Genomic DNA, 27,278 nt, shown 5'->3' on the forward strand with positions numbered 1-27,278 from the left:
TGGGACCAGGGAGGGATAGCATTAAGAAAGTGTGTGTCTGCATCTAGTGCTTCTGTTTAGTCTTTTCCTTGCTATAACTGAGTACCTGTCAGAGGCAACCTAAGGAAGAAAGGAATTGTTGATTTGGGGTTTGCTTTCAGTTTTTGACTTACATTTCCAATGGGACACAGTCTGTTAGATCAGGGAAAGCAGTAGCAGAAATTAGTTGGTTGCATTGCATCTGCAGGCAGGAAGCAGGGAGTGGTAAATGCTTACACTCAGCTTGCCCCAATTCCCCTTTCAGACTGGGATTCTAGCCCATGGGATGGTGCCACCCAAATTTCAGATAGTTCTTCTCAACTCAGTTAACCTAACCTAGATAATCTGTCACAGGTATGGGCAGGGATCTGTTTCCATAGTGATTCTGAATGCCTTCAAATTGATAATCATGGATCTGGCACAAAAGCTCAGTGGGTAAAAGCACTTGATGCCAAAACTAAGGACCCAGAACCCATGTGGTAAAAAGGAAAACTAGCTAGCAGGTTGTCCTGTGACCTCCACGAATGCATACAAACATATAAGCAAATAAATATTTTTTAAAATTTAAGATTAACCATGTTTTTAATTGTACTTAATTTAAGATATACATACTTATTTAGGAGAGAAGACATATGCCATGGTGCTTATGTGGATACCAGAGGACAACTTTTGGGAGTTGGTTCTTTCCTTTTTCTTTAGAGGTTGAACTCAGGTCATCAGGCTTGACAGCAAGTGCCTTTACCCACTGATCCATCTAGCCAACCCTTGGTTTGTTTTTTCTGAGATGAAGTCTCCCTATACAGGCCTAGGTGACATGAAACTTGCTATGAAACCAGACTTTGCAGTAATCCTAGTCCCAACCCCCACATGGCAGCTCACAAACATTTGTAACTATGTCCCAGCAGAGCAAATGCTCTCATCTGGCCTCCTTAGGCACTATACTCACGAGTGCACAGACGTACATGCATGCCAAATATCCATACACATAAAATAAAAGTGTGTGTGTGTGTGTGTGTGTGTGTGTGTGTGTAGACAGACAGACAGACAGACAGATAGGTTTTTTTTAAATGATAGTCTTGCTGAGCACCTGCCACAACTCACAACTAGGGAGGCAGAAACGGGCAATTAGGTGTTTAAGGTCAGTCTCTGCTACTTAGTAATTTTGAAACAAATTTGGGCTTCATGAGGTCATGTTTCTAAAAACAAAAAGAAAAGGATAGTTCAGGCATGAGGGTACAAACCTGTATTCCCAGGTATTCAGGACAATGGGGCAGGAGAATTAGAAGTTCAAGGCCTGCCTGGGCTACATAGTAAGTTCATCTTGGGCAAGTTAGTAAGACCCTGTCTCAAGATAAAACATAAAAAGGAAGTCTGGGATATGACTTGGTGAGAGAACACTTGCCTAACTGTCCTGAAGCTCTAGATTTACTCTCAATTAGTGACCCTCACTACCACCCCCCACACACACACACACAAAGAGTGAGTTACATACCAATAATCCCAACAGTACTCCAAAAGCTGAAGAGGAAGGATATCAAGGTCAAGACCAGCCCAGGCTACTGACGTTATACTACCTGTGATTGAACACTGTGACCAAAAGCAGCTTGGGGAGAGAAGGTTTTGTTGCAGGAGCCTGGAAGTAGGAGCTGAAGCAGACACCAAAAGGAGGGCTGCGTACTGGCATGCCTTGCATGGCTTGTTCAGCATTGCTTTATCTATTTATATGTTTATTAATTAATTTATCTTAATTTTGTATGCATTGGTGCTTTGCCTGCATGAATGTCTGTGTGAGGGTGTCATATCTTGGCATTATAGACAATTGTGAACTGCCATGTGGGTGCTGGGAATTGAACCCATGTCCCCTGGACTCAGTGCTACTAACCACTGAGCCATCTCTCTAGCCCTGACTCTTCATTTCTAAGAAACAAAATTAATGGAAAAATAAGATACATTTGGTTTTTCGAGGCAGGGTTTCTCTGTATTGTTTTGGAGGCTGTCCTGGAACTCGTTCGGTAGACCAGGCTGGTCTCGAACTCACAGAGATCCACCTGCCTCTGCCTCCCAAGTGCTGGGATTAAAGGCATGCACCATTACCGCCTGGCTAGAAAGTAATCTTAGTCTTTGATTTGGTGTTGATCTCACACTTAGTATCAAGATATTTGTTACTACCTGGGAAAAGTTTATTCATTTTTTTCATGAGATGACTATTGATCTCATACCTGCAAGGATGCTGAGTGGCTATTATTTCTAAGCATTTTGTAAATTGCATAGGTTTTGAGTAGCTACTCAATTTAACAGTGCACTTTTCCTCAATAGTTCCTATGGGTCTGAGAATGTAATTCAGTGTAGCATGCATATTTGCACGTGTGACTGTGGGTTTTCTCCCTAACAACACACATACACACACACACACACACACACACACACACACACACACAGTAAAATCAATAAAAATTTGATAGCCATCTCAGAGGAGTTTATTATCTTCAGAAACTAGATTCAAAAATAACCTGGGGAGATGTTTTATTTATGGCTAATGGATTTATTTTATGTGTGTGGCCATTTTGCCTGAAGAGGTCAAAAAAGGGCCTTGAACCCCCTGGAACTGGAGTTACAGACTTATGAGCCTTGTGTAACACTCTCATATAGGTGCTGGGATTTGAATCTGGGTCCTCTGAAAGAGCAGCAAGTATTCATAAGGGCTAAGATCACTCTCTGTCTCCAAATGATGTCATTTTCAAAAAAGTCTTGGGCCAAGCACAGTAGCAGTTGCCTGTAATCCCTGCACCTGAGACGCTGAGGCAGGAGGATTGCTGGAAATTCAAAGCCTGCTTGTAAGTGTAAGATCCTATCTAAAGCAAACAAACAAATAGAGTTGGAAACTATCTCTAGCAACAGGACTTTAGATTTGGCCCCAGGTGGCCCTGTGGCAGCTGGCAGGCCCACCCACACTCTGATCTTCAACCCTGTGTTCATAAAGTAAATATTCTGTTAGATTATCTCTAGGGCTTTTTTTTTTAAAAACAGCCACTTAATTACTTAACAGACAGAGTAATCGACCTGCAAAAAGGTGTGTGCTTTATAAATAAAATGTAAGATGCTCAATTTGTGTTTTACCTTAAATCTTTTTTTGTTTGTTTGTTTGTTAGGGGTTTTTTGTTGTTGTTGTTTGTTTTTTGAGACAGGGTTTCTCTGTATTGTTTTGGAGGCTGTCCTGGAACTCGCTCTGTAGACCAGGCTGGCCTCAAACTCACAGAGATCCACCTGCCTCTGCCTCCCAAATGCTGGGATTAAAGAGGTGTGCCACCAACACCTTTTTTTTTTTTTTTTTTTTTTTTTGGTTTTTCGAGGCAGGGTTTCTCTGTATAGTTTTGGAGCCTGTCTTGAAACTAGGTCTTGTAAACCAGGCTGGCTGGTCTTGAACTCACAGAGATCCATCTGCCATTGCCCCCCAAGTGCTGGGATTAAAGGCATGCACCACCACCTCCCGGCCCACTCTAATTTTTCTTTTTTTTTTTAAAGACTTATTTATTTATTACATATACACCAGATTGAATTGTAGATGGTTGTCAGCCACCATGTGGTTGCTGGGAATTGAACTCAGGACCTCTGGAAGAGCAGTCAGTGCTCTTAGCCTCTGAGCCATCTCTCCAGCCCCCACTCTAATTTTTCATGAGATATAATTATCCTAAAAAGTTATTGATGATATGTCTGAAATTTATATTTTTGCTTTGTTTGTTTTGTTTTGCAAACAAGATCTTACACTTTACCAGGCTGTTACTTTAGAACAAACTCACTGTATCGCCTTAAGTAGCTCAAATCTATGACAGTCCCCCTGCCTCAGCCTTCCCAGTGATGAATTACAAGTCTGGGCCATCATACCAGGCTTTGAAATTCGGTTTTGGGTTTGTTTTTTGTTTGGTTTTGGTTTTTTTGTTTCGTTTTGTTTTTTGAGACAGTTTCTCTGTAGCTTTAGAGGCTGGCCTGGAACTCACTCTGTAGATCAGGCTGGCCTTGACCTCACCGAATTCCACCTGCCTCTGCTAAAGACTTGCAGCACCACTGCTGTTTTGGGTTTGTTTGTTTGTTTGTGTGTTTGTTTGTTTGTTTGTTTGTTTTTCAGCACAGGGTCTCAATATGTAGCCCTGCACTAGCCTGGCCTGGAACTTATAGAACTTATAGAAGTTATAACACTGTGCTTGACCTGAAATTTGAATTTTAACTGGTGCTTAGTGCTGTAGACCTTATCACCTCCCCCATTTTTTTTTTCTTGAAGTGCTGGAGATTTAACCTGGGTCCTTCCGTTTTCACAGATGTTAGGCATGTGACCCAGCCCGGCCATCTATCTTATATCTTCCTTCCTTCCTTCCCGAAGGTGTGTGCTTTATAAATAAAATGTAAGATGCTCAATTTGTGTTTTACCTTAAATCTTTTTTTGTTTGTTTGTTTGGGGTTTTTTTTGTTGTTGTTGTTTGTTTTTTGAGACAGGGTTTCTCTGTATTGTTTTGGAGGCTGTCCTGGAACTCGCTCTGTAGACCAGGCTGGCCTTCCTTCCTTCCTTCCTTCCTTCCTTCCTTCCTTCCTTCCTTCCTTCCTTCCTTCCTTCCTTCCTCCCTCCCTCCCTCCCTCCCTCCCTCTCTCTCTCTCTCTCTCTCTCTCTCTCTCTCTTTCTCTTTTAATTTCTTTCTTTCTCTGTGTGTGTGTGTGTGTGTGTGTGTGTGCATGTATGCACACGCAGCACAAGTGTGAAGATCAAAGGACAATTTGCAGGAGTCAGTTCTCTCTACACTGTGGTCAGGGTCAACGGCAACTCTCCTGCTCTAAGCCATCTTGCTGGTTCCACCCGTCTTTTATCTACTTAGTTTGAAACAGACTGTGCATATCAAATTACTGCTTACTCTGTTGTTTACCTGTTAAATTAATTCCCAGAATTCAGGGAGGAAAATTACTGGTGACCTATTTCCTAGAACTGGCTGCCAAGACTACACCTGACACATCTGCTATTTACAGCTTTATCACTGACCTTTGCCACATAATTCCTTATACTTGTATTATGCCTTAGTAGACATTTTCATTTATTTCTGATCTTTCAATATCTATTCAAATTTTCTCATCATTTCTACAGGGGCTGGTAAATCGCTCAGCAGGTAAGGGTGCTTGCTGCTAAGCCTGATGACCAGAGTTCAGTTCCTGGGTCCCACGTGATGGGAAAGAACTGACTCCCACAAGTTGGTCTCTGACCTACACACACACACACACACACACACACACACATGATACAGTTAAATTTTGAAGATTTAGTTTAAAAAGCAGGCTACAGATGTCGCTCTACTGATAGAGTACTTGTTTAGCATGCACCAAGCCCTGACTTCAATACCAAGTATCTCATAAAATGAGGTGTGATGGCGCACATCCCTGTAATCCCAGCATTGGAAGTGACCCAGAAGGATCAGAAGTTCAATGTCATTCTTAGTTACATGGCTACAAGTTCAAAGTCAGCATGAAACACATGAGACCCTGTCTCCAAAAGAAAAAGCAACACATAGAGATGAGATCTTGCTGCATTGACCTGTCCTTCCCTCCCACGCAGCTGGCATAAAACAGAGTGTATGGGTTTATGAGATTTTTTTTTTTTGGTTTTTCGTGACAGGGTTTCTCTGTGTTGTTTTAGAGGCTGTCCTGGAACTTGCTCTGTAGACCAGGCTGGCCTCGAACTCACAGAGATCCGCCTGCCTCTGCCTCCCGAGTGCTGGGATTAAAGGCGTGTACCACCAATGCCCGGCTTATGAGAGTATTTTTAATGTGCTGTTTTAATTGTGTGTGTGTGTATGTGTGTATGTGTGTGTGTGTGTGTGTGTGTATTTAGTGTGTGTGTGTATGGGGGCTGCATGCACACATATACATGCCACAACTTTCATGTGGGGTGAAAAGAACAACTTGGGGGAATTGGTTCTTGCCTTCCACCTTGCAGTGAGCTTCCAGCTGATTCACCTGTCTCTACCTTCCATCTCACTGTGGGATGCTGACAGATTAAGGATGCACACACACTACCACATCTGGGGTAGTTCGATCATTTTAATGTAGCTTCTCAGACTTGTGTGGCATTTTCCCTGCTGAGCCATTTCCTTGTCCATAAATGTGCTATTTTAATTTTTATTATCTTCAACCAAAAATGTGATCATGTGCAGTCTTGTTAACTAAGAGCCACCAATTCTATTACCTGTTGTTCTTTGGATTGTTTTACCAAGTTGTGACTAAAGTGGTCATGTTTTAAGGGGCCATAATGTTTCCAATGCAGAGGAGGTACAGATGATGAGTCCTGGGGCTCGGATGTTAGACAAATGACCTTCTGCTTAGCTCCCTCCTCAGCCCTGGAATGCCATTTCCTCCCTTGTTCCTAGGATCTGTTTTGCTGCTAACTCTAATCGTCTTCTTTAATGACAGCATTGGCTCTTTGCTGTTTTCCATTTGTCTGGCTACTACCTTTGGGCTAGACTATTGTAGTTGTCTAAATATTCTCCACTTTCTCAATTTATTCCTCCAGGTTAATTTCCTAAGGCATACTTGACTTCCCCAAAATTCCTCAGTGTACACCATTTGTCTGTGACAGGCAAACTGTTCTCAAAACAGCTATCCCCGACTCCCATCCCTCCTCAGAGCCCCTTAGCTCTGGCCGTTCTCCATCTGGAATTCCAGCCTCTTGTTGAAAGGTCTTTTCATCACACCCCAGCCATGATGCCTCTTCCTTCATGACTCTGGGGGTGGTTTTCTCTGTTTTGGTGCTGGTGAAGAACCCAGGGCTTTGTTCTTGCCCTGCAGCACACGCTTTCCCATGAAGCTCCGCTCTACATTCCAGAAGCTCCTGGCTTCTTCCTCTAAACCTCCATAGCATTTTGGTCACTTTTCTTGCAATCCTTTCTCCGTCTGGGACTTCATTGCTTGACGGCTTTGCTGTCCTTCCATCTACTACCCCCTGATTCCATCTCTCACAGTCAAGTCAGTCACAAGCAACCCAGTCAAGTCCAACTGTGGGAGCACTTTTCCATGGAAAGCTTTCCTGATTCCCTGTTGCTGTCCTGGAGATCCCAGTGGGTAGCACCCAGAATGCCTGATGGTATGCACAACAGTTGGGAATTTGGAAGGATTCAGGGCCCATATTTTCTGTCAAAATCAGAAATACACCTCTTCTTTGCCAAAGTGACTGTACTTTCGGTTCTGTTACATGAAGACTCTAGACCAGGGATGTGGCTCACTTGGGAGTGTATTTGCCTAGTATGAGTGAGGCTCTGAGTTCCATCCCCAGCAGGGCATAAAGGAGATGTGGTGGTACCTGTTCCTCAACCTTAGCAACTGGGAGGAGGCAGGAGGATCACAAGTTCAAGGTCATCCTCATCTACATAGTAAGTTCAAGGCCAGGCTGGTCTACACATTCCTATCTCTAAATAAAGTACAAATGAGTAAGAATGAGGCAGAATTTAAGAGCCACAATTTTAAGTGTAGTCAGAAGGGTAGGCGTTTCTTCTCCATTCAAACAAGATAACTCCCAGACTGACGGCTGGGAGGCCAGCATGGGACTGATCCAGACCTCCTGAATATGGGTGTTAGTAAGGAGGCCTAGGCAATCTGTGGGGCCTTGGGTAGTAGATCAGTATTTATCCCTGGCACACAAATGGATCTTGGGTGCCCATCCCACAATGAGGGATGCTCTCTCAGTCTGGACTCTTAGGGGAGGGCCTAGGCCCTGCCCTGGATGAAATGACAGACACTGGAGATCTTCCATGGAGGGCCTCACCCTCCCTGGGGATCAGAGTGGGGACTGGGTGGGGGGCTGGGGAGAGGAAGGGATGGAGAAGGAGGTGGGATCGACATGTGAAGCAAGCTTGTTTCTAATTTAAATTAAAAAAAATAAACAAGATAACACAACTTTCTGCCCGAAGGTTTTTCATTTTTGTTTTTAGATTTTCTATTTTTATATATTTCTAAGTACTCTTCAACTCTGGGTGACCCCCCCCCAACAAATTAGGTGTGGCCACTAACAACAGAAAAGTCACGACAAAAAGAAACTTAATTTTCAGTATGACATGCTGGGCAGATAGAGGAGATGAAGCAGCTCTCCCATTTGGGGGCCACTGGAATGAGCTCTGGTCAGACTGTGGTCTGGTTAGTCATCGTCTCCTCTCCATCCTAGTTGTGCTTGGTGACCTCTGAGAAACGCTGATCTAGTTCACATGAGATGATTGCTCCTGGGGGGAGGGGAGGGGGTGCAGCCTCTGTTTCTACTCAGTCATGCCTTCAGCCTTGAAGTGGGGCTGAGGTAGCTGTGATCCATTTAGGGCAAATCAATTTTGTATCACCCATTCTTAGACATAACCTGTCCCTTGCCCCTACCCTACCCCATATACCAAGTCCAGAACCTTGTAACTGTTGTGCAAGTACTTTACCACTGACCTGATACCCAGCACCACTTCCCCCTGTAAGTTATTAGGGTGCCTACTTGTGAAGCTGGGCAGAGAGCCAAGTCAAGGACACAGATACAGAATGAAGACAGATGTCAGGCTCCATCTGCATTGTGGACCCGTGAGCACAGACGGGAAGTGTTTCTAGCAAAAGCAGATTCTAGTCTTGTTACATCACTGCCACTCTCTTTGTGAAAAACAGAGGAAGGACTAGGAATAGAGGTTAAACACAGGCAAGTGCCTTGTAAACCACCTCTGGGGGGATGGTCTAGGCAAACACAATGCTGACATCTTTGAAGTGAGTTCATTATGTAGGTTCCTTTCTGTTCTAGCCACGTGTTATTAAGGTGCTGTGTGTGGCAGAAATGGATGGTCACGTTTGTATTTTTCACAATGTCAGAATTCATTGGATAACAATAAATTTGGAAGACCTCAGTGGCAGCAGTTTGCTAGATAACTCCACCTACTTTGGTAATCTGGTCAAGACAAATTCAGTTTTTGTTTTGTTTTGTTGGTTGTAGCCCTGACTGTCCTGGAACTAGGTATGTAGACCAGGCTGGCCTCAAATTTATAGAGATCCTCCTGCCTCTGCCTTCCAAGTGCTGGGATTAAAGATGTACACCACCACTACTGCCACTGCCACCGCACCACCTGGCTTCCTTTTTTTTTTTTTGTGAGACATAGTCCCACTGTGTAGCTCTTGTCCTGGAACTTGTATGTAGACCAGGCTGACCTCAAACTCACAGAAACCCACCTGCCTCTGTCTCCTGAGTGCTAAGATTAATGCATGTACCACTACTGTGGGCATTTTTGTTCCAATCTTAATTATTTTTAAAGGTTTATTTATTATATATACAGTGTTCTGCCTGCATTTCCTGCAGGCCAGAAAAGGGCATCAGATCCTATTATAGATGGTTGTGAGCCACCACGTGATTGCTGGGAATTGAACTCAGGACCTCTGGAAGAACAGTCAGTGCTCTTAACCTCTGAGCCATCTCTCCAGCACCCCAATATTAACTATTAATATTAACTCTGATATCACACAGCTCACAGTAAATATATCTACATATCAACATGCATATGTATGGTTTACAGAGTGAGCATGAGTTAGAGGCTGCAGCAGAGTTCAGAAGATTTCAGAACTGGACTGAGAGGAATTTGTAGTGATAAGATAATGAACTGGACTAGTGGTGGACCAGGAGGGAGTTGCTGCAGGAGCTGCTGGGGTCAGGCATAGAGAGAGAACTGCAGAGCCCAGCTGTGGAAGGTCAGACTAGCCCACAGAGGTCCTGACAGCAAACAGGTGGTGGGCAGGCAGTAGAATAGGCCTCATCAACAGCAAGGAACCAAACCAAGCTGACACTCCAGGGACAGTAAGGAAGACCTTTGTCAGTCCTCGACACACACCCAAGTATCAGATGACAACTTGTTGTGAGGCTATTCCATCTCAGTGATAGGTGTCCATTACTTCATAGGGTCCAGTGATAGGTGTCCATTACTTCATAGGGTCCAAGTGAGGGAGTTACCTTTTCCTTAGTCTGGTATGTCTGATAAGTCCTTGGACCTGGTTATGATTTCAATACAGCCATGTACCCCTATTCAATTCACCCCCTTTTTTGTTCTTTGTTTGTTTGGTTTTCAAGACAGGGTTTCTTGGAACCTGTCCTGGAACTCACTCTGTAAATCAGACTGGCCTCGAACTCACAGAGATCTGCCTGCCTATGCCTCCCAAGTGCTGGGATTAAAGGTGTGAGTCACCAAAGCCCAGCCAGTTCAACTCCTTTTAAAAAATAAATGTTCATCTTTTATTCAATGCCAAAACTCAGCAAGTGGGGATGTGTGTGTGTTTTGCCTGCATGTATGTCTGTGCACCACCTGTGTGTGGTGCCTGTAGAGGACAGAAGAAGGGGTCAGATCCCCTGGGACTAGAGTTACAGAGGGTTTTGAACCACCATGTCAGTGCTGGGAATCCACCTCTCTGGTCCTTTGAAAGAGTAGCCAATGCTCTAAGCCACCGAGCCATCACTCCAGTCCCAAAGTGGCTCCCTTACTTCTCCCAGGGTAAGTCATTTGTCAGCTGTGCTGGATGGGTGGAGCCTGACAGTGGTTTTCAAGTCTACCCAGGGACTGCAGTCCTCCCCTTCCTCAAGATTAACTCAAAAGTTACTTGTAATTTGGAGTTTCTTAGGACAAGGCAAAGCCTGAAAAGCCACTGTTTTATGCGATGTGGAGTAGCATTGGGCAGAGCACAGCCTGACCTCAATGCCACAATAAACAGCAAGCTGTGAAGCAAGGTTTTCTACAAGAGCTTTGCAGGCTTTGTTCAAAAATATGAAGGATGTCTTTGAGAAGGAGGAGAACAGGGTACTGATTTCTGTATAGTACTGTAATTTAAACACAAGTCCTCAGCAGTCTCTGGGTACCCTCTTCAAAGTACCAAAGAAAGCCCAGAACTCCATGGGAGTTTGGACATCTTTTGTTACTCACACAGGGGTCTTCAGTCTTCAAGCAACAGCAGTATGAAGAGCACATGTGTAGAGCAGTGTGTAGAGCACATATGTAGAACACATATGCAGAGAAGTGTGTAGAGCACATATGCAGAGAAGTATGTAGAGCACATATGTAGAGAAGTGTGTAGAGCACATATGTAGAGAAGTGTGTAGAGCACATATGTAGAGAAGTGTGTAGAGCACATATGTAGAACACATATGCAGAGAAGTGTGTAGAGCACATATGTAGAACACATATGCAGAGAAGTATGTAGAGCACATATGTAGAGAAGTGTGTAGAGCACATATGTAGAGCAGTGTGTAGAGCACATATGTAGAGAAGTGTGTAGAACACATATGCAGAGAAGTATGTAGAGCACATATGTAGAGCAGTGTGTAGAGCACATATGTAGAGAAGTGTGTAGAGCACATATGTAGAACACATATGCAGAGAAGTGTGTAGAGCACATATATAGAGCAGTATGTAGAGCACATATGTAGAACACATATGCAGAGCAGTGTGTAGAGCACATATGCAGAGAAGTATGTAGAACACATATGCAGAGAAGTGTGTAGAGCACATATGTAGAGCAGTGTGTAGAGCACATATGTAGAGAAGTGTGTAGAGCACATATGTAGAACACATATGCAGAGAGGTGTGTAGAGCACATATGTAGAACACATATGCAGAGCAGTGTGTAGAGCACATATGCAGAGAAGTATGTAGAACACATATGCAGAGAAGTATGTAGAGCACATATGTAGAGAAGTATGTAGAACACATATGTAGAGCAGTGTGTAGAGCACATATGTAGAGAAGTGTGTAGAGCACATATGTAGAACACATATGCAGAGAAGTGTGTAGAGCACATATATAGAGCAGTATGTAGAGCACATATGTAGAACACATATGGAGAGAAGTGTGTAGAGCACATATGTAGAGAAGTCTGTAGGCAGAGTTTTCATGTCCTGACCACCTGCTACTGAATGACCGACATGGAGACTTATATTACAAATGTTTGGCATCTAGCTCAGGCCCGTTACCAGCTAACTCTTACACCTAATTCAACCCTTATTTTTTTTTAATCTATGTTTTACCACATGGCTTGGTACCTTTTCTCAGTAAGATTTGCCCATCTTGCTCTCTCTGCATCTGCTGGTGACTCATCTGACTCCGCCCTTTTTCAGCCCTGCATCCTCAGTTTGATCACCCCACTTATACTTCCTGCCTGGCTACCGGCCAATCACTGTTTCACTAAACCAATTCAAGTGACAAACCCTTACAGTGTACAAAAGGATTATCCCACAGCAGCACTATGTGAAGCAATATGTAGAGTACATATGAAGAACAGTATGTAGAGCATGTACATAGAGCACATAATAGGTAGAGAGAAACGGTGCTCCAGGCTGAACTACTGATTGGTACAACCCACTTATCTGCTAGGCCTTACCTTCCTTCTCTTGTACTATCTCCTCCAGCAGCCTGTAGGAACCCACAGGTTGTTGAACCCTGCTTTCAAATATTAGCTCCAATCTTTTAACTTAGATCCAAGTTCCCCTGTGCTTTAGCAGGAACACTGCAAGATGGCCTCAGCTTGGGGAGACAGTCCCTGCCCCCCAGAATGATCCCTTGGTGGGGTGGGGCCAACTGCCTTGCACCAGCTAAGCTTGCAGGCCCTGGGCCTGCCAAAGCTGTTACACTGAACCCTACTGACCTTTGCCCACTTTAGATGACAAAGGAAGTAATTAAGTTTAGAAATGTGCCTGAAGTGGGTGGAGGAAGGGCAGCTGATTCTGCCAGCCCCGTGCTGCACAAGCCACAAGACCAAATAAGGGAGTGTGAACCACTTCCATCTGTATTAGAGTTCACCGCGCAGTGTGCAAAAGTGGGACTTGGTTCTCAGAGAGATAAGCTGTTACCTAACCCTGCTGGAGTCCGCTGCTGCAGCATCCACCGATGCAGCCACCACCTCTGCTGAGGGCTCTGAGGAAGGGGAGCCTGAGCCTCCTCTTGCTAGTGGAGGGAAGAGGCCTTCCTTCTTGCATCTAGTGACTAGAGGGGTTTACTGCCCCACAGATTTTCCAGAATGTTTCCATGGTGCTGCTAAAGGACTGTAAAAGGTACCAGTAAGGATGAGTCATTAGAATATGTGGGGAAGGTCATAGTTTGAGGATTTCTACTATCAGAAAAGCAGGCATCACAGGCCGAGGCCGGCTTGTTTATGGAACTCAGAGGCCTAGGATGGAGCTGGGAGTCTGGAGGGTTTTCCTATAATATTAACACTGTTCCCCACATCCACCCCTCCCCACCCCCACCCGCAATGGCTTGTCTGGCTTATCAAACCAAAAGCCTAGTCACATTGGGCTTCCTCTGCTACTGCGTTGGGTGGCTGCCAAAAGCTGTTGGCTCTTTCTCCTCAGAGGTCCTGCGATGCCCTCCTCTCCACCAGCTGTGGGTGTGCTGCAGCAACCAGTGCCAGCCGCTCCTGCCGCCAGCTAGTCACTCTGCCGCCCGGACTTGGAATCCCTGACCTCTTGGCCAGCTCCTCTCTCCTTTCCCTGGCAAATTCTTCCATCCTGCAAGAACCCAAACCTCACCCCCACTCAGCCCTGAGCTTCCTGAGGGAATGAAGAGTGACCTATATTCATGTTGTTCCCAAAACTTAGCCCCATGCACGGTGCATAAGTGTGTGCTTGGTCAGGTCAGTTAAATGCCTACTGAATTTGTTCTCAGAGCCCTGCCCTGATGTCTTGGGGTCCCTGGCATCCTTATTCTCCACATATCTACTGCCTGTCTGACGGACCCATGCTTCAGGGTCACTACCGCCTGCTTTCCACCTTAATGCTTCAGTGCCATTTCTGTCCCCAAGCACCCAAGTGAACTCAACTCTGAAGGCTGCAGAGCAAATGGGCTACAGAGAACAATATGTCCTCGGCCTGAGGTGCTTTTCTAACAGCCTTTAGACACCTGTGGGATCTCACAAGCCATGTCCACAACTCAGCCAAATCAATGAAACCTCCCTGCTTCCCAGCTCCCCTCTGTGACTCACCCCTGCCCACCACAGTCCTGTCTCCAGAACATTGCACTGAGCTTGGCTTCCTTCAGTCTAGGCTCTGCTTCCTGGGAAGCTGAGATTTGGTTGTCTGGAGACTTCCATCTATTAGGAGCCTTTTATTTGGAAGTTCTCCCACTTGTCCGGAAAATCCAGTTTCTTTTCATATTTCTGCTGCCCTTTCTTGTGAGTTGTTCTTTATGAGAATACAAGCGAAAGTTCAGGGACTGGGGGTTGTTTCTGGTGTGCACATTAACATCTCACTATCTTGGATGTGTCCTCACTTTTATTCAGAACAAACCCAAAGACGTGTGTCATCTTTATAAGTCACTATTCAAAAAGTTAGAGAAATTGCCCCCTACTGGTAAAGCTGCAGAACTGCCAGCCCCTTGGAAACTGCTGGATGTAGGTATCACTACTTGTTTGGCTGTGACTTTTAAGCTTCTCTATTTCCTTAGCATAACTTTTCACAAGTATTGGGTTAGAAGGTACACAATCCCATATACCCAAATTGCCTCACTGTAGCATTCAAACTCCCCTGTGCCATTCCTTACAGACATCTCAAATTTGCAATCCTGCCTCAGTCTCCTGAGTCCATATATGTAAACCACCACTCTCAGCTTCCAACAGTCTTTAAGACTTTTGAGTTCTATTAGCACATATTAATTGTACACAATGAGTTTCATTTTAACATTTTCAAAAGTATATGCAATGTTTCTTTATCATAATCAACCCCCATGACCCTCTCTTCTGTCACCCCTGTCTGGCTGGGTGTGGTGACCCACACCTTTAATCCCAGCAATGAGGAAGCAGAGGCAGGCAGATGTCAGTAATTCTGTTTACATAGAGTTCCATAGAGTAGCTAACAAAGGCCACTTAGCGAGACCCGCCCTCTAAACAAACAAACAAATAAATATAATATCCATGTCATGTCAGGACAACTCTTTTATGACATGGTTTGTCTGTGAAGCATTGGCTGAACTATAACTAGCCTTCTCTGTAGACCAGGCTGGCCCTCCAACTCACAGAGATCTGTCTGTCTCTGCCTCCTGAGTGCTGGGATTAAAAGCATATACCACCACCACCTGGCTAACAACTCTTTTTTTAAAAGATGTTTTTAATGTGTATATGTATGTCTGTGTATGTGTATGAGAGCACATTTGTGCAAGCACTTGTGGAGGTCAGAAGAGCGCATCAGATCCCCTGACTATGGAGTTACAACATGGGTGGAGCTGATTATGGAGCTATCTAACATGGGTGCCGGGAGCTAAACTCATATACTCCAAAGGAGCAAAAAACACACTAGTAACTGCTGAGCCGTCTCTCCAGCCCCCTGTAGTAGACTTTTAAAGACTATTTGGGTAGCGAGGCACGTTGCTACTCTCTTGCTTGTCTCTGCATGATCACACTACCACCTGCATGGCTATGAGCTGACAATGAGGCTTCTTGGGGTCCCTGAAGTCCAGATGATTATAAAGTGCTGTCCAATTGCCACTGAATGTAACTGAAACAAAATAGGAAGATGGGAGCAAATCCTTCAGGACAAGGGACTGCAGAGATGACTCAGTTTAATTCCCAGCATCAGCATGGCTGCTCACAATCCAGGAGATCTGATGCTCTCTATGGCTTCCTCAAGGACCAGTCACACAAGTGCATATACATACATACAACAAAACACTTATACATACAACATAATAAAAAACATTTTCAATTTTAAAAGAGTATTTGTTTCAGATGTAGTGATACACACCTTTAATTCCAGCAGAGGAGACAGAGGCAGGTTAATCTCTGTGAGTTCAAGGCCAGTCTGTTCTTTATAGTAAGTTTCAGGTCAGCCAGAGCTATATTATGAGACCCTGTCTCAAAATAAAAACAAAACTAAGAATATTTGAGAATGGACAAGAAGGAAAAGATGCCTCCTGCTAAGCTTGATGACCTAAATTTGATCCCCAGGACCCACATGGTGGAAGGAGAGAGCCAGCTCCTAGTTTGTCTGCTAGCCTCCACATGCACACCGTGGCAGGCACTCACCCATGAACGAACACTTATGCGTTCACACAAAGTAAATTAAGTGAACGATTTAAATAGTCCTCACCCTTCTTTGTGCACAGCCTTGGATGTTAAGCCTTCTGTTCATTTTCCTTCGCTGGAAACAGCACGGGATGATCTGGGCTGGAGAATCTCTGAGAGCATCAAGGTGCAAGGCATCACCTTGCAGTTAGTCAGGCAAGTTTTAGGAACTCAAAGCTCAATAACTTTGCTGCCCTTCTCTGGAGGCTTCCAGGAATCTGCACTTAGGCAATAATAAATTACAGTGGAACTGCTTTAGAATATCTGTCTGCTGGGACTGGAAGGGTGGCTCAGCAGTAAAGAACACTGGTTTCCAGAGGTCCTGAGTTCAAATTCCAGCAACCACATGGTGGCTCACAACCATCTATAGTGGGATCTAATGCCCTCTTCTGGCATAAAGGCAAACATGAACATTGAGCACTCATATACTTAAAACAAACAAACAAACAAACAAATAGATCTTTAAAATAAAACAAGCACTGTTGCGCTTCCAGAGGACCTGGGTTCGATTCCCAGCACCTGCTTGTTAACTCCAGCTCAGGGGATTAGATACTCTCTTCTATGACACCAGGCATATATGTGGTTCATAGGCATACACATAGACAAAACACTCATTTACATTTACAAAACAAAACCTGCCTGTTGCTGGAGCAAATCAATCACCAATTCATTTTGTTTTTGCCTATGTCAAAGAGGGAAGGTGATGCCTGACGTAGTTTTAATGTGAAGCTTCTAGAGCTCAGCGTCTACCTGTCTCCTGATGAACCCTGTGATTTCTAAGGAAGAGAGTTGGTTACGAGGATACAATTGTAAACTTTTGTTTGTTTAACAAAAGTAGAACATTTTTTATTACAATATTCTATTTGATCTTTTTCTTCCCATAGATTACATTGTCTCATCAATCCCTACTATTGGAAATATTTTGGTACTTATAGTTTCATATTTGTGGACAGATTATTTTAGGACAAAGAAAATGCATCTGAGAATTAAGTCTGTTTGGAATTTGTGATATTTTTTGTCCATTAGAGAGACCTTTTCCTTAAATGGAACTTGTCTCAAGTGGGAAGTGTTCCAGCTTCCCTTCCCAGAACTTGAAGACCCATAATGTAAGATCAGTACCTCCTACTTTTAAACTCTGACTAGGACATACAACCATCATGAATTTACCTGGGACTTGATAAAGTCATAGTCCTTACAGCATGAATTCTGTTATCTTAGTGACCATGGACTACACATCTCAGTAATTGTATTCTAATCAGGACTTCTTGATAGTGTTTTTAGGGATCACAGGAAGGAGGTTCAGCTTCACCCTCAGCAGCCTGTGGAGTTCAGCTATACTCTTAGGGACCTTACCTCAGGTCCAACCAGTATCTGTGGCTTCAGCACGGGAAAGAACTTGAGGACCGCCGGGCGTTGGTGGCTCACGCCTTTAATCCCAACACTCAGGAGGCAGAGGCAGGTGGATCTCTGGAAGTTCGAGACCAGCCTGAACTACCAAGCGAGTTCCAGGACAGCCTCCAAAGCCACAGAGAAACCCTGTCTTGAAAAACAAGCAAACAAACAAAGAACTTGAGGACCACGTATGAAGACTTTGTAAAGATGTTGTATTACGGATTCCAGTATGAGACTTATGAGAGAGGCATCAGGAAGACAAAACACACCCCAGATCATGGGCATGGGTGTAGTGCTTGCTTTTCTATCACTGTGCTAACACATGGTCATGGCAACTTCTGAAAGGAATGGTGGATATGGGACAGTTCAGAGGGATAGGAGTCCATCATCGTCATGCCTGGGAGCATGAGAGCAGGCAGGCATGGCCCTGGAGCAGCAGCAGAGAGCTCCCATTGTGATACATAAGAAGGAAGAAGACGGCACACTGGGGACAGCAGGAAGCCTTTGAAACCTTAGGCCCACCCCAGTAACACGTCTTCCAACAAGGCCACACTTCCAAACACCAGAGATTGATGGGACCTGGGTTCAGTGTCCAGCACCCTCATGACTGCTGACAACCATCTGTAACTCCAGAGGCCCTGTAATTCAACACCCACTTCTGCATAATGGGCAGGGCATGCATGTAGTGTACACACATACAGGCAAAACACTTATTCACATCAAATCAAATCTTTGTTTAAGTCATACAATCAACCTTGACTGGGTGCTTATAAGAATAGTAAAGTAAATATAAGTAAGTATAAAAGAACCTGAGAGCTGGACCTAGTCACCTGATCTGTAACTCCAGCTACACTGGCAGCTGAAACAGAAGAAATGAAAGTTCAAGAGCAGCTTGGGCTATAGAGTAAATACAAGGCCAGACTCTAAAGTATAGCTCAGGCCAGGCATGGTGGTGAGCATCTTTTTTTTAATCTGTTTGTTCTTTGTTTTTTCTAGACAGTTTTCTCTGTGGAACAGCCCCAGTTGTCTTGGAAATCGCTTTGTAAATCAGGGTGGCTCGAACTCACAGAGATCCAGTAGAGGACACCTTTAATCCCAGCATTTGGAAGGCAGAAGCAGGTGTATCTCTCTGAGCTCAGGGCTAACCTGGTCTACACAGTGAGTTCCAGGCCAGCCTAGGAGATATTGTGAGACCCTGTCTCCAAACTTTTTTAGAAAAAAAAAAGTGTAGCTCAGAAGTAGAACACTTGCCTAGCATGCATTGGGTTTAGTCCCCAGAAACACACTCTCTCTCTCTCTCTCTCTCTCTCTGTCTCTCATGAGTTTTTCCTTTCAGTCTATAGAATGCACAGCCCTCCCTGAACTTCTCTCCCTGACAGTCTTCTCCACCTTAATGCCAACAGTTTCCATCTACCCTTCTTCTTGTAAGAGTTATTCTACACACATACTCCTCACTTCACCTTCTACTCAGAAATTAAATTTCACTGACTTTATCACAGGGTAACACTTAGAGCCACATCCAAAGAGTTATATGTGTTAGGTACTTGTTATAAACTTAGTACAATAATAAAAGCAGGAAATAACCTAAGTAATGTCATGTGGAACCGTTTAAAAATTAAATCAGCATTTTAGGAAATGGCTCATTGGGTAAGAATGCTTCCTGAATTCAAACCCCCCATATCCATGTTTTTAAAAAAAAGAAAGGCATAACTGCACATACCTGTAACCCTAGCAATGCAGGAGGTGAAGGCAGGAATATGCTGGAGTTTACTGGCTGCCAGCCTAACTCTGGGTTTAGTGAAAGACACTGTCTCTAAAGAATAAAGAATGGGAAGCTGGAGAGACGGCTCAGTGATTAAGAGCACTGGCTGCTCTTCTAGAAGTCCTGAGTTCAATTCCCAGCACCTACATGGTAGCTCACAACCATCTGTAATGAGATCTGGCTCCATCTTCTGGCATGCAGGCATGCATGCAAATAGAAAATTGTATACGAAATAAATAAATAAATGAACAAATCAATAGATCTTTTAAAAAAAGAATAAAGATTCCCACTGTATATATCTGGATCACATGCTTCTACATATATGTGCCCCCATACACATACACACAACATACACAATCAACTCTAATTTAGGAATTGCATCTGCTGTAGATATCAAAAACTTGGCTATGGTAGAAGCTTCTGTGCTGTCTGAGATGGTGTCATTCTATTGTAGCTGTCTTTCACACCTGTTTATCCTACAGTCCAAAATGGCAACTATAATTCTAATCAGCCTGTGTAAACTCCAGCAGGAAGAAAGACTGTACAAAGAAATTGGACACAGGCCATTCACCAACTGTCTCTTTATAGTCCAAAGGCTGACTCCAACACACCTGTTTACATTCTGCCAGCACGGTTACCAAAGCAGAACTCCTACTCTACCCAAGAAGAAAGAAATCGAGCAAAGGTTATTCCTAGACCCAGGCATTGCACTGATTAGAAGTGCACTATAGGCAAAGAGAAAACTCATTTGGTTTGAAAGGTTTAATGTGCTTGAATTTTTCTGGTTTTATATTTTCTTACATTAAGATGGAGGGACAGTTCATGTGCTTTTTAACTGGAATCAGTTTTTTTGGCCATTGTGGTGGTTGTTCTTGAGTCAGTCTTACTCTATAGCCCAGGCTATCCTGGAACTCACTACTGTTGCCGAGGCTAGCCTCAAACTCTTAGAGATTCTCCTGTCTCAGCCTTCCAAGTTCAAGGATTACAGATGTGAGCCACCATGCTTTTCTTTTCTCTTTCTTTTTTTTTTTTTCTTTTTCTTTTTTGTTTTTTACGAGACAGGGTTTCTCTGTATTGTTTTGGAGGCTGTTGGTCCAGCCTGGCCTCGAACTCACAGAGATACGCCTGCCTCTGCCTCCCGAGTGCTGGGATTAAAGGCATGCGCCACCACCACCCGGCTGTTTTTGTTTTCTAAGAAGGCATTTCGCTGTGGGGTCCTGTCTGGCCTGGAACTCATGTTGAGCAGGCTGGCCTCAAACTTGTAGGAAATTCCCCTGCCTCTGCCTTCCTAGGTATTAAGATTCCACGCATCATATCCATCTCTGTGTACCGCTGGCTCTCCTAGAACTTGCTCAGTAGACCAGTCTGACCTCAAACTCAGAGACATGACAGGCTCTGCCTCATGAGTGCTGAGATTAAAGGTGTGTGCCACCACCACCCAGCAAGATCTGTTTTATAGAAGTGCTGTCTTTTTTTCTTTTTAAAGATTTATTTATTATGTATACATTCTTCTGTCTGCATGGATGCCTGCACACCAGAAGAGGGCAGCAGATCTCATTATAGATGGTTGTTTGCCATCATGTGATTGATGGGAATTGAACTCAGGACCTCTGGAAGAGCAGCCTGTGGTCTTAAACGCTAAGCAATTTCTCCATCCCTAAGGTGCTGTCTAAGTTCTCAGCAAGAGGACAGTATAACTAGCTATCTTTAGTGTTGCCAGATAAGTTATATCTGAACCAACTGGTACTTATTAATTATTCCTTAATAAAAGTGTCTTGTACATGGAAAGGCATGAGTTCTTACTGTTTGTTTAAATAAATTGTCCTTCAACACAAATTATACCAAGACACTAGAAATATCTTTATTCTTATATATTTTTACTTTAGGTTAGGAGACAGACACAACCTAGGCCATATTGATAGATGAAGACACTGAAGGTTCTCACACACAAGAGTACTCTACAGTAAAGAATTTGACTTTGCCCTTAGCTTCTGGGAAGCAAGTACCATAGCTGATAGTATTGGCTTCAGTGCAGACTTTGGGCAATGTGGTTTTAGTCACATGGAGGCTGAGATCAACCATAGGCAATCAGTCAGTCACTCAGGAAAACTCTGGACACGGAAACGTGTACGCATTTCCTGGTTGACACTGCTCCCTTTGTACTGCCACACCCTGAAGCTGAACCGATGTCATGCTTCCATGGGAGCACAATGTGACCTCTGCACCTAGAAACTTCCTAGACTCTGCCTTAGGCAACTCTTCCTTTGGCTGACTTTATCTATACCTTTTCTCTGCTCAATCACGCATGGAACAGTTGTCAACAAATAGTACATGTGTTCCTAGTGGATTGCTGATGATTTAGGGAAACTTCTGAACTTGCAGCAGGTATCAAAAACCAAGGCAGGGCTCAGCAATAAAGGTACTAAGTCTAATGACCTGAGACCCAGGGACCTGAATAATAAAAGGGAAGATTAATCCCTAAAAGCTGTCGTCTGATACACACACACACACACACACACACACACACACACTGTGGTGTATATGTACGCACCCCCCAGTAAATGATTTACTTTTTTAAAAAGTATAGGCAGTGTAGGGAACTGTACCCACTGAACTTGATGGCCTCAAGCCCCTTGTAGAAAACTCAATGGCAGAAGCAGCACTGTGCTAGATGGAATGTGCCAGACAGAATGTGCTAGAAAAAGAAGTAGGAAAGAGCAGGGAGAAACATTATATTAATAAGAGGCCCAAAGTGGACATTCTGTTTGAAGAGAGGGTCCCAGGAGCAAAAGGCACCCTTCCTGATCTCATTGTCTTCGTGTTTCTCGGAAGGCTGGCCGTGTTAGAGCTCCATCTCCAACAGACTGAAGCAAGGTGAGGCCAGGATTTTAGAGAAAGCATTTGTCTATGCTGCACCTTTCTTTAGATCAGCAGTTACTAAAGACACACACCTGAAGTCAAACGGCAGCATTCCTAACAAGGATGAGGACCGATACTAGGATACCCGAGAGGAATAATACATTTCAGACTGATAACAGGAACGGTTTCTGATGAGCTCCCTTTAGCCTGTTGCCATTCTAGACACAAAAGGCAACCTCAGGAAAAAAAACAAAATCTCAACAGATGGGCAGGAATCTCAGAAACTTGACTGAGTCCTGAAGGCAGAAACAGGATCTCAGTGGCCCAGTTATGGTCACCCAGTCTTCTAAAAGTTATGGTCTCAAACCAGTGGAGAAAGGCACTGGTCCCCCAAGCCTGATGGCTGAGCTCAACCCCAGAGCTCAGATAGAGATGGGAGGAGAGAAATGATTCTTGGAAATTGCCCTCTGAACTTCAGAACCCTGCTGTGGCCTGCACCTCCAGGGAGCAAGGCTGGGTTTTGTATCCCTGTTTCTTAAAGCCCAGCCTTGCTCACTGGACTGTCTGCCATGCTCACCGCAGAACATCCCGAGTGAGCTGTCAAACTGGGCTCTCCACAGAAGGCTGGGCATGTGGGGCAGAGGTTGCCAATGAGTCAAAGGAAATGATGACATTACTTAGTGATGAGACTCCTGCCGTTTTCCTGTTGAAAGACCTTGTGACTCTTCTTGACCCAGAACTCTTAAGGTCAGTTATTGACCCTCACCATAGGAAGTGTTTAGGCAGCCTGCCTGGTTAGAGCAAAGAGCTGTGTGTGTGTGTGTTGTGTGTGATAAGCCTGGATTCCTAGCAGCTTTATGTTTGTAAAACCTTATTTCTTTAGCTGAGATCTGAGCACGTGCAGGGTAGGGAGTTCCTCAACGCTGATATCATTCCTCACTAAGCTGAGCACACACCCACTGGGTCTCAAGAAGGTTATTCCTGCACGGTGGTGATGATGGCAGTGCACACCTTTAACCCCAGAACTTGGTAGGCAGAGGCAGGCGGATCTCTAAGTATGAGGCCAGCCTGGTCTACACAGCCAGTTCCAGAAACCTTGTCTCAAAAACCCAAACAATAAAAAAAAATAAAATAATGAAGGTTATTCCCACATTCAAGTGTGCTTCTCTCTTTCAGTGAGTTTCCAGATGACCCAGGAGTGCAGTGGGACATAGAGAGTGTGGCCAGCACCCTCCTCCAGCACATAGATGTCAATGGCATCAACTTGGTAAGGCAATGCCACTCTGAGTGGAAAGCCCAGGGTCCCCATCCTGTCTCATGGACTAGCTTCAGCTACTCGTCTTGTGACTGCCTCCCGCTCTGAGAAGAGCATTTTCCAAACCATGTCCTGCTCCTCCACCTTTCTCTTGCCTCCTGAAAATTCAGAACCCTAGGAACCCGCAGGAGACTTCCGTTGACCCAGAACGTATCATACCAAGTGGTTTCACAGTTAAGGTATCATTTTCACTTTGAAGATTAATGTTATAAATGTTAAAATTCTTATTTGATCCAGAATGGGTGGCTTCCAGAGACATATAGGGGTGCAGGGGAGGGTCTAGAGATCTTACCCAGAGCTTTGTGCATGATAAGCCCTAGGTCTAGCAAGGAGCTACATACCCAATTCTGTGGCTATGGTGTTTAAGCCTCCATTTCATTTGTTTGTTTGTTTGAAGCAGGATCTTACTGTGTAGACCAGGCTAGCCTTGAAACTCATATAAATCAACCTGCTTCTGCCTCTGAAGTGCTGAGATTAATCATGTCCAGCTAGCTTTCATTTATTTATATATTATTTATTTGTTTTTTTTGAAACAGGGTTTCTGTCTGTGTAGCCCTGGCTGTCCTGGAACTCTGTAGACCAGGTTGGTCTCAAACTCATAAGATCTGCCTACCTCTGCCTCTCAAGTGCTAGGATTAAATACATGTATTACCATTGCCCTATAGCCTCCATTTCTTTAAAAAAAAAAAAAAAAGAGGATTAAAAACCTATTTGCATGGGGCCTAGAGAGATGGCTCAGAGATTAAGAGCACTGGCTGTGCCGGGCGTTGGTGGCGCATGCCTTTAATCCCAGCACTTGGGAGGCAGAGGCAGGCAGATCTCTGTGAGTTCGAGGCCAGCCTGGTCTACAAGAGCTAGTTTCAGGACAGCCTCCAAAGCCACAGAGAAACCCTGTCTTGGAGGGGAGGGGGGGGGGAAGAGCACTGGCTGCTCTTCCAGAGGTCCTGAGTTCAAATCCCAGCAACCATTTTCTGGCTTGCAGGTATACATGTGCACAGAACGCTGTATTAATAATAAATAAATCTTTAAAAATAATAACCTGCTTGCTTTTCCATTTTCCCGTTTTCTCTTCTCTCTGCCCCTCCCCCAGCCTTGGCAGTTTGATTCCCTAATAAATCTTCCTTACTACCCATGAAAAACAATGAGGATAAGTTCACACTCACTTTATAAGGAAACTGACAGTCACCATTAGGGCAGTAATAGAGATTCACATTTACTTGCAAAGGTGAACAAAGCCATCTCAGCTCTCTTAGGGTTAGCAGGTTAGGGTTCCAAAACAGTCACTTCTGTTGAAATCCTCCTGCCTCTGCCTCCCAAATGCCAGGATTAAAGGTGTTTCACCACACCTGACCAAAACAGTCCACTTTAAAGTGGCCAAGGTTTACTTTCCAAATCTCAAAATAACAATAATTCTTCATAGGTTAATAGCTAAAGTTTCATTATTCAAACCCCTTCTCATTTGACAGAGTTTTTTTTTTTAATAGAGCCTGTTGGCTAGGAAGCTTACTGAGTTAATGGATACATTAGTCCTTTCTTAAGACATGTTTTCTTTTTGTGATGTGTGCATATGAGCCTATGTGAGTATATGTGTGCCATGTGTATGCAGGAGCTCATGGAGGTTGGAGGGGGACGGGTCCCCTGAAACTAGAGTTCCAGGTGGTCGCCTGGGGTGCCTGGAAGAGCAGCGAGCACTCTTAGCCACCGAGCCATCTTTTTGCCTCTCAGCACCCAGCTTTCTTAGGGCAGTGACTGTCCGAGGACTGAGTCCATTCCTGGTCCTCATCATAGTGTGTTAGAGCTGTTGGCCATTACCAACACTCCAAACTTGGAAGCCTTGGCCTTTCTTGATCTGGCCACTATGTCCGGGACACAGGTGAACAGGGTTGTCCTCATTTAGGGGCTGAGAATCTTTTACAGCAGCCAGGGCTGGGGAAGACTCTGAGCAGAGTGCAAGGTTACAGGCGTGAGCAACATGTCCCATTCCTCTCTTCTTCCTCCATCTTCAGAGGAATTCTGCCAGTTTCCGTTTCTTGTCACATGGCCTTTCCCTCGGACCCTCTTGGGTCCCCTTTTAAGGACCACCGTGATTACATTGAGCCCACCAGCCCACGGAGAATAACCCCTCCATCTTAATCCTTAATCACATCTGCAAAATCCCTTTTGCTAGTTGAAGTAACAAGTCAGGTTCCAGGGAAACAGAACATGTGGAGCAGACATGTGTTATTAAGTCCACAGAGCAACCTTACTCCACAACCCGTGTTCACACGGGATGGGAGGGCCCAATAACCATCCTAGAGATGATTTTTTTTTCAGTTGGAGTTCTTTTAATATTTAAATACAAAAAGTGAGCACTGGCTTCTTTACACAACACTCGGGTCTAACGGCCAGATGTGCAGAGGAAATGAGCTTGCTCTGTCCACAGTCCCCATCTGGCTAAAGCCACAGCTAGCCTCCCTTCTCTCCAACACACAGGGATTCCTGTAACCACAGCTGTAATGGATTTTATCAGTTCCACATTGTTTACATGTCCCAGACATTTTCGGTCTTTTTTTTCTTCACCACAAGGGGCAAGTGAGAACTCCGATTGGAACAATTTACTAAAGGGATAGCGTGGAATAGCCTTCCACATGTACTCTAGCATCAGATTGAGAACAGGAAATACATGAGAGCGTTATGAAGGGCACAGGTGCAACTAGAGTCTCTCCATGAGAAACGGGACAGTTCCCACCAGATTTAAACAGATGGGTGTGCCAAAGTTTACAATAAGAAGTTCAAACAATCAGCAGTTCAAACAACTGAATTTCAAAGTTCTCCCACCATGAAAATACCAAAGAAATAATCTAGATCTTTCCAGGAAGTGGAGGTAGAGCCCCTGGCATTCCTCCTGACAGCCCTGTGTTAGGCACCAAGATTATCTGCCTCTGCTGCAGCAGCTGCTACTGCTCCATTTGCAACCTTTCCGTCTCAAAGACAACTGGAAGCACCAGGATATATAGGAAGTGGTCACGATCCACAGAGCTGCCCTGGAAAATTTGTACATCTTCTGAGTCATGAAGAGCGAGAAATCAAAGGTGGCTCCGGCGGCAGACCAGACCCTCCCCGGAAACATCTCCGTCAGACCCCACAGTCTCTCCAACAGGGTCTCATCTAGCTCGTCATCATCGTCCTCTTCCAGCTCCTCCTCGGCCTTCTCCGCCTCGGCTTTGGGGAGCAATTCGTCCGTGGACAGAGGCTCCCCAGCGCAGGCAGCAGCGACGGGGGCGGCCATAACTGTAGGACACCCTAGCGATGATTTTTAACAGGTCCTAAGTTTCACACTGGTTGAGTCTTAGTGGCAGTCTAGAGATCTGCTGGTGGTTAGGGGGAAACATAAATGTGTTCTTTTAGTAGTAAAACCCAGTTCTGATGCCTGGCCCTAAAAAATTCCTGAACAGAGTAACCAACTCCAGGGGGCATTTTGGGTCCTTCCTTCCTTCTTTCCTTCCTTCCTTCCTGCCTTCCTTCCGTTTTTTTGAGACAGGGTTTCCCTGTGCAATACTCCTGGTTGTCCTGGAGCTCACTTTGTAGACCAGGCTTGCCTCGAACTCATTGAGATCCACCTGCTTCTTTCTGTCTCCCAAGTGCTGCCATTAAAGGCGTGTGCCACCACCGCTGAGCCCAGGGACACTTTGTGATGATGGTTTGAGACCAATGAATGGGAGGAGGACGATGCCCACAAGCTTCTGAGTTTCAGGGCTGGGGTTCTAACCCAGTGCGTGAGTGCTTGCCTAGTATGATAGGTGCCCTGGGTTTGAATCCCAGCAATGCAAAAACCAAGAAAGAAGGAAAACTGCTTCTTAGTTTTAACAAAAAGGAGCATTTATC

At 44.5% G+C, this 27,278-nt stretch overlaps 1 protein-coding gene and 1 pseudogene across 2 annotated transcripts in view; one reads left to right on the forward strand and one right to left on the reverse strand.

Annotated features, from left to right (window-relative positions):
• The window catches only part of Pigl (phosphatidylinositol glycan anchor biosynthesis class L), a 59,796-nt gene that overhangs the window by 21,718 nt on the left and 10,800 nt on the right, over window positions 1-27,278 (forward strand). The window contains exon 3 of one of the 2 annotated variants that reach the window (XM_040748834.1): window positions 17,359-18,608. In XM_040748834.1, coding sequence (XP_040604768.1) covers window positions 17,359-17,659 — 301 coding nt within the window. In that variant the 3' untranslated portion in view covers window positions 17,660-18,608. Of the gene's footprint in view, window positions 1-17,358; window positions 18,609-23,275; window positions 23,367-27,278 lie in introns of those variants that run through there. The other variant, XM_040748833.1, reaches the window with a different exon arrangement.
• LOC121141361 lies at window positions 26,236-26,682 on the reverse strand (annotated as a pseudogene).

This window comes from Mesocricetus auratus, unplaced genomic scaffold (genome assembly GCF_017639785.1).
Source record: "Mesocricetus auratus isolate SY011 unplaced genomic scaffold, BCM_Maur_2.0 Super-Scaffold_100007, whole genome shotgun sequence".
In the NCBI taxonomy this organism is placed as follows: Eukaryota; Metazoa; Chordata; class Mammalia; order Rodentia; family Cricetidae; genus Mesocricetus; species Mesocricetus auratus.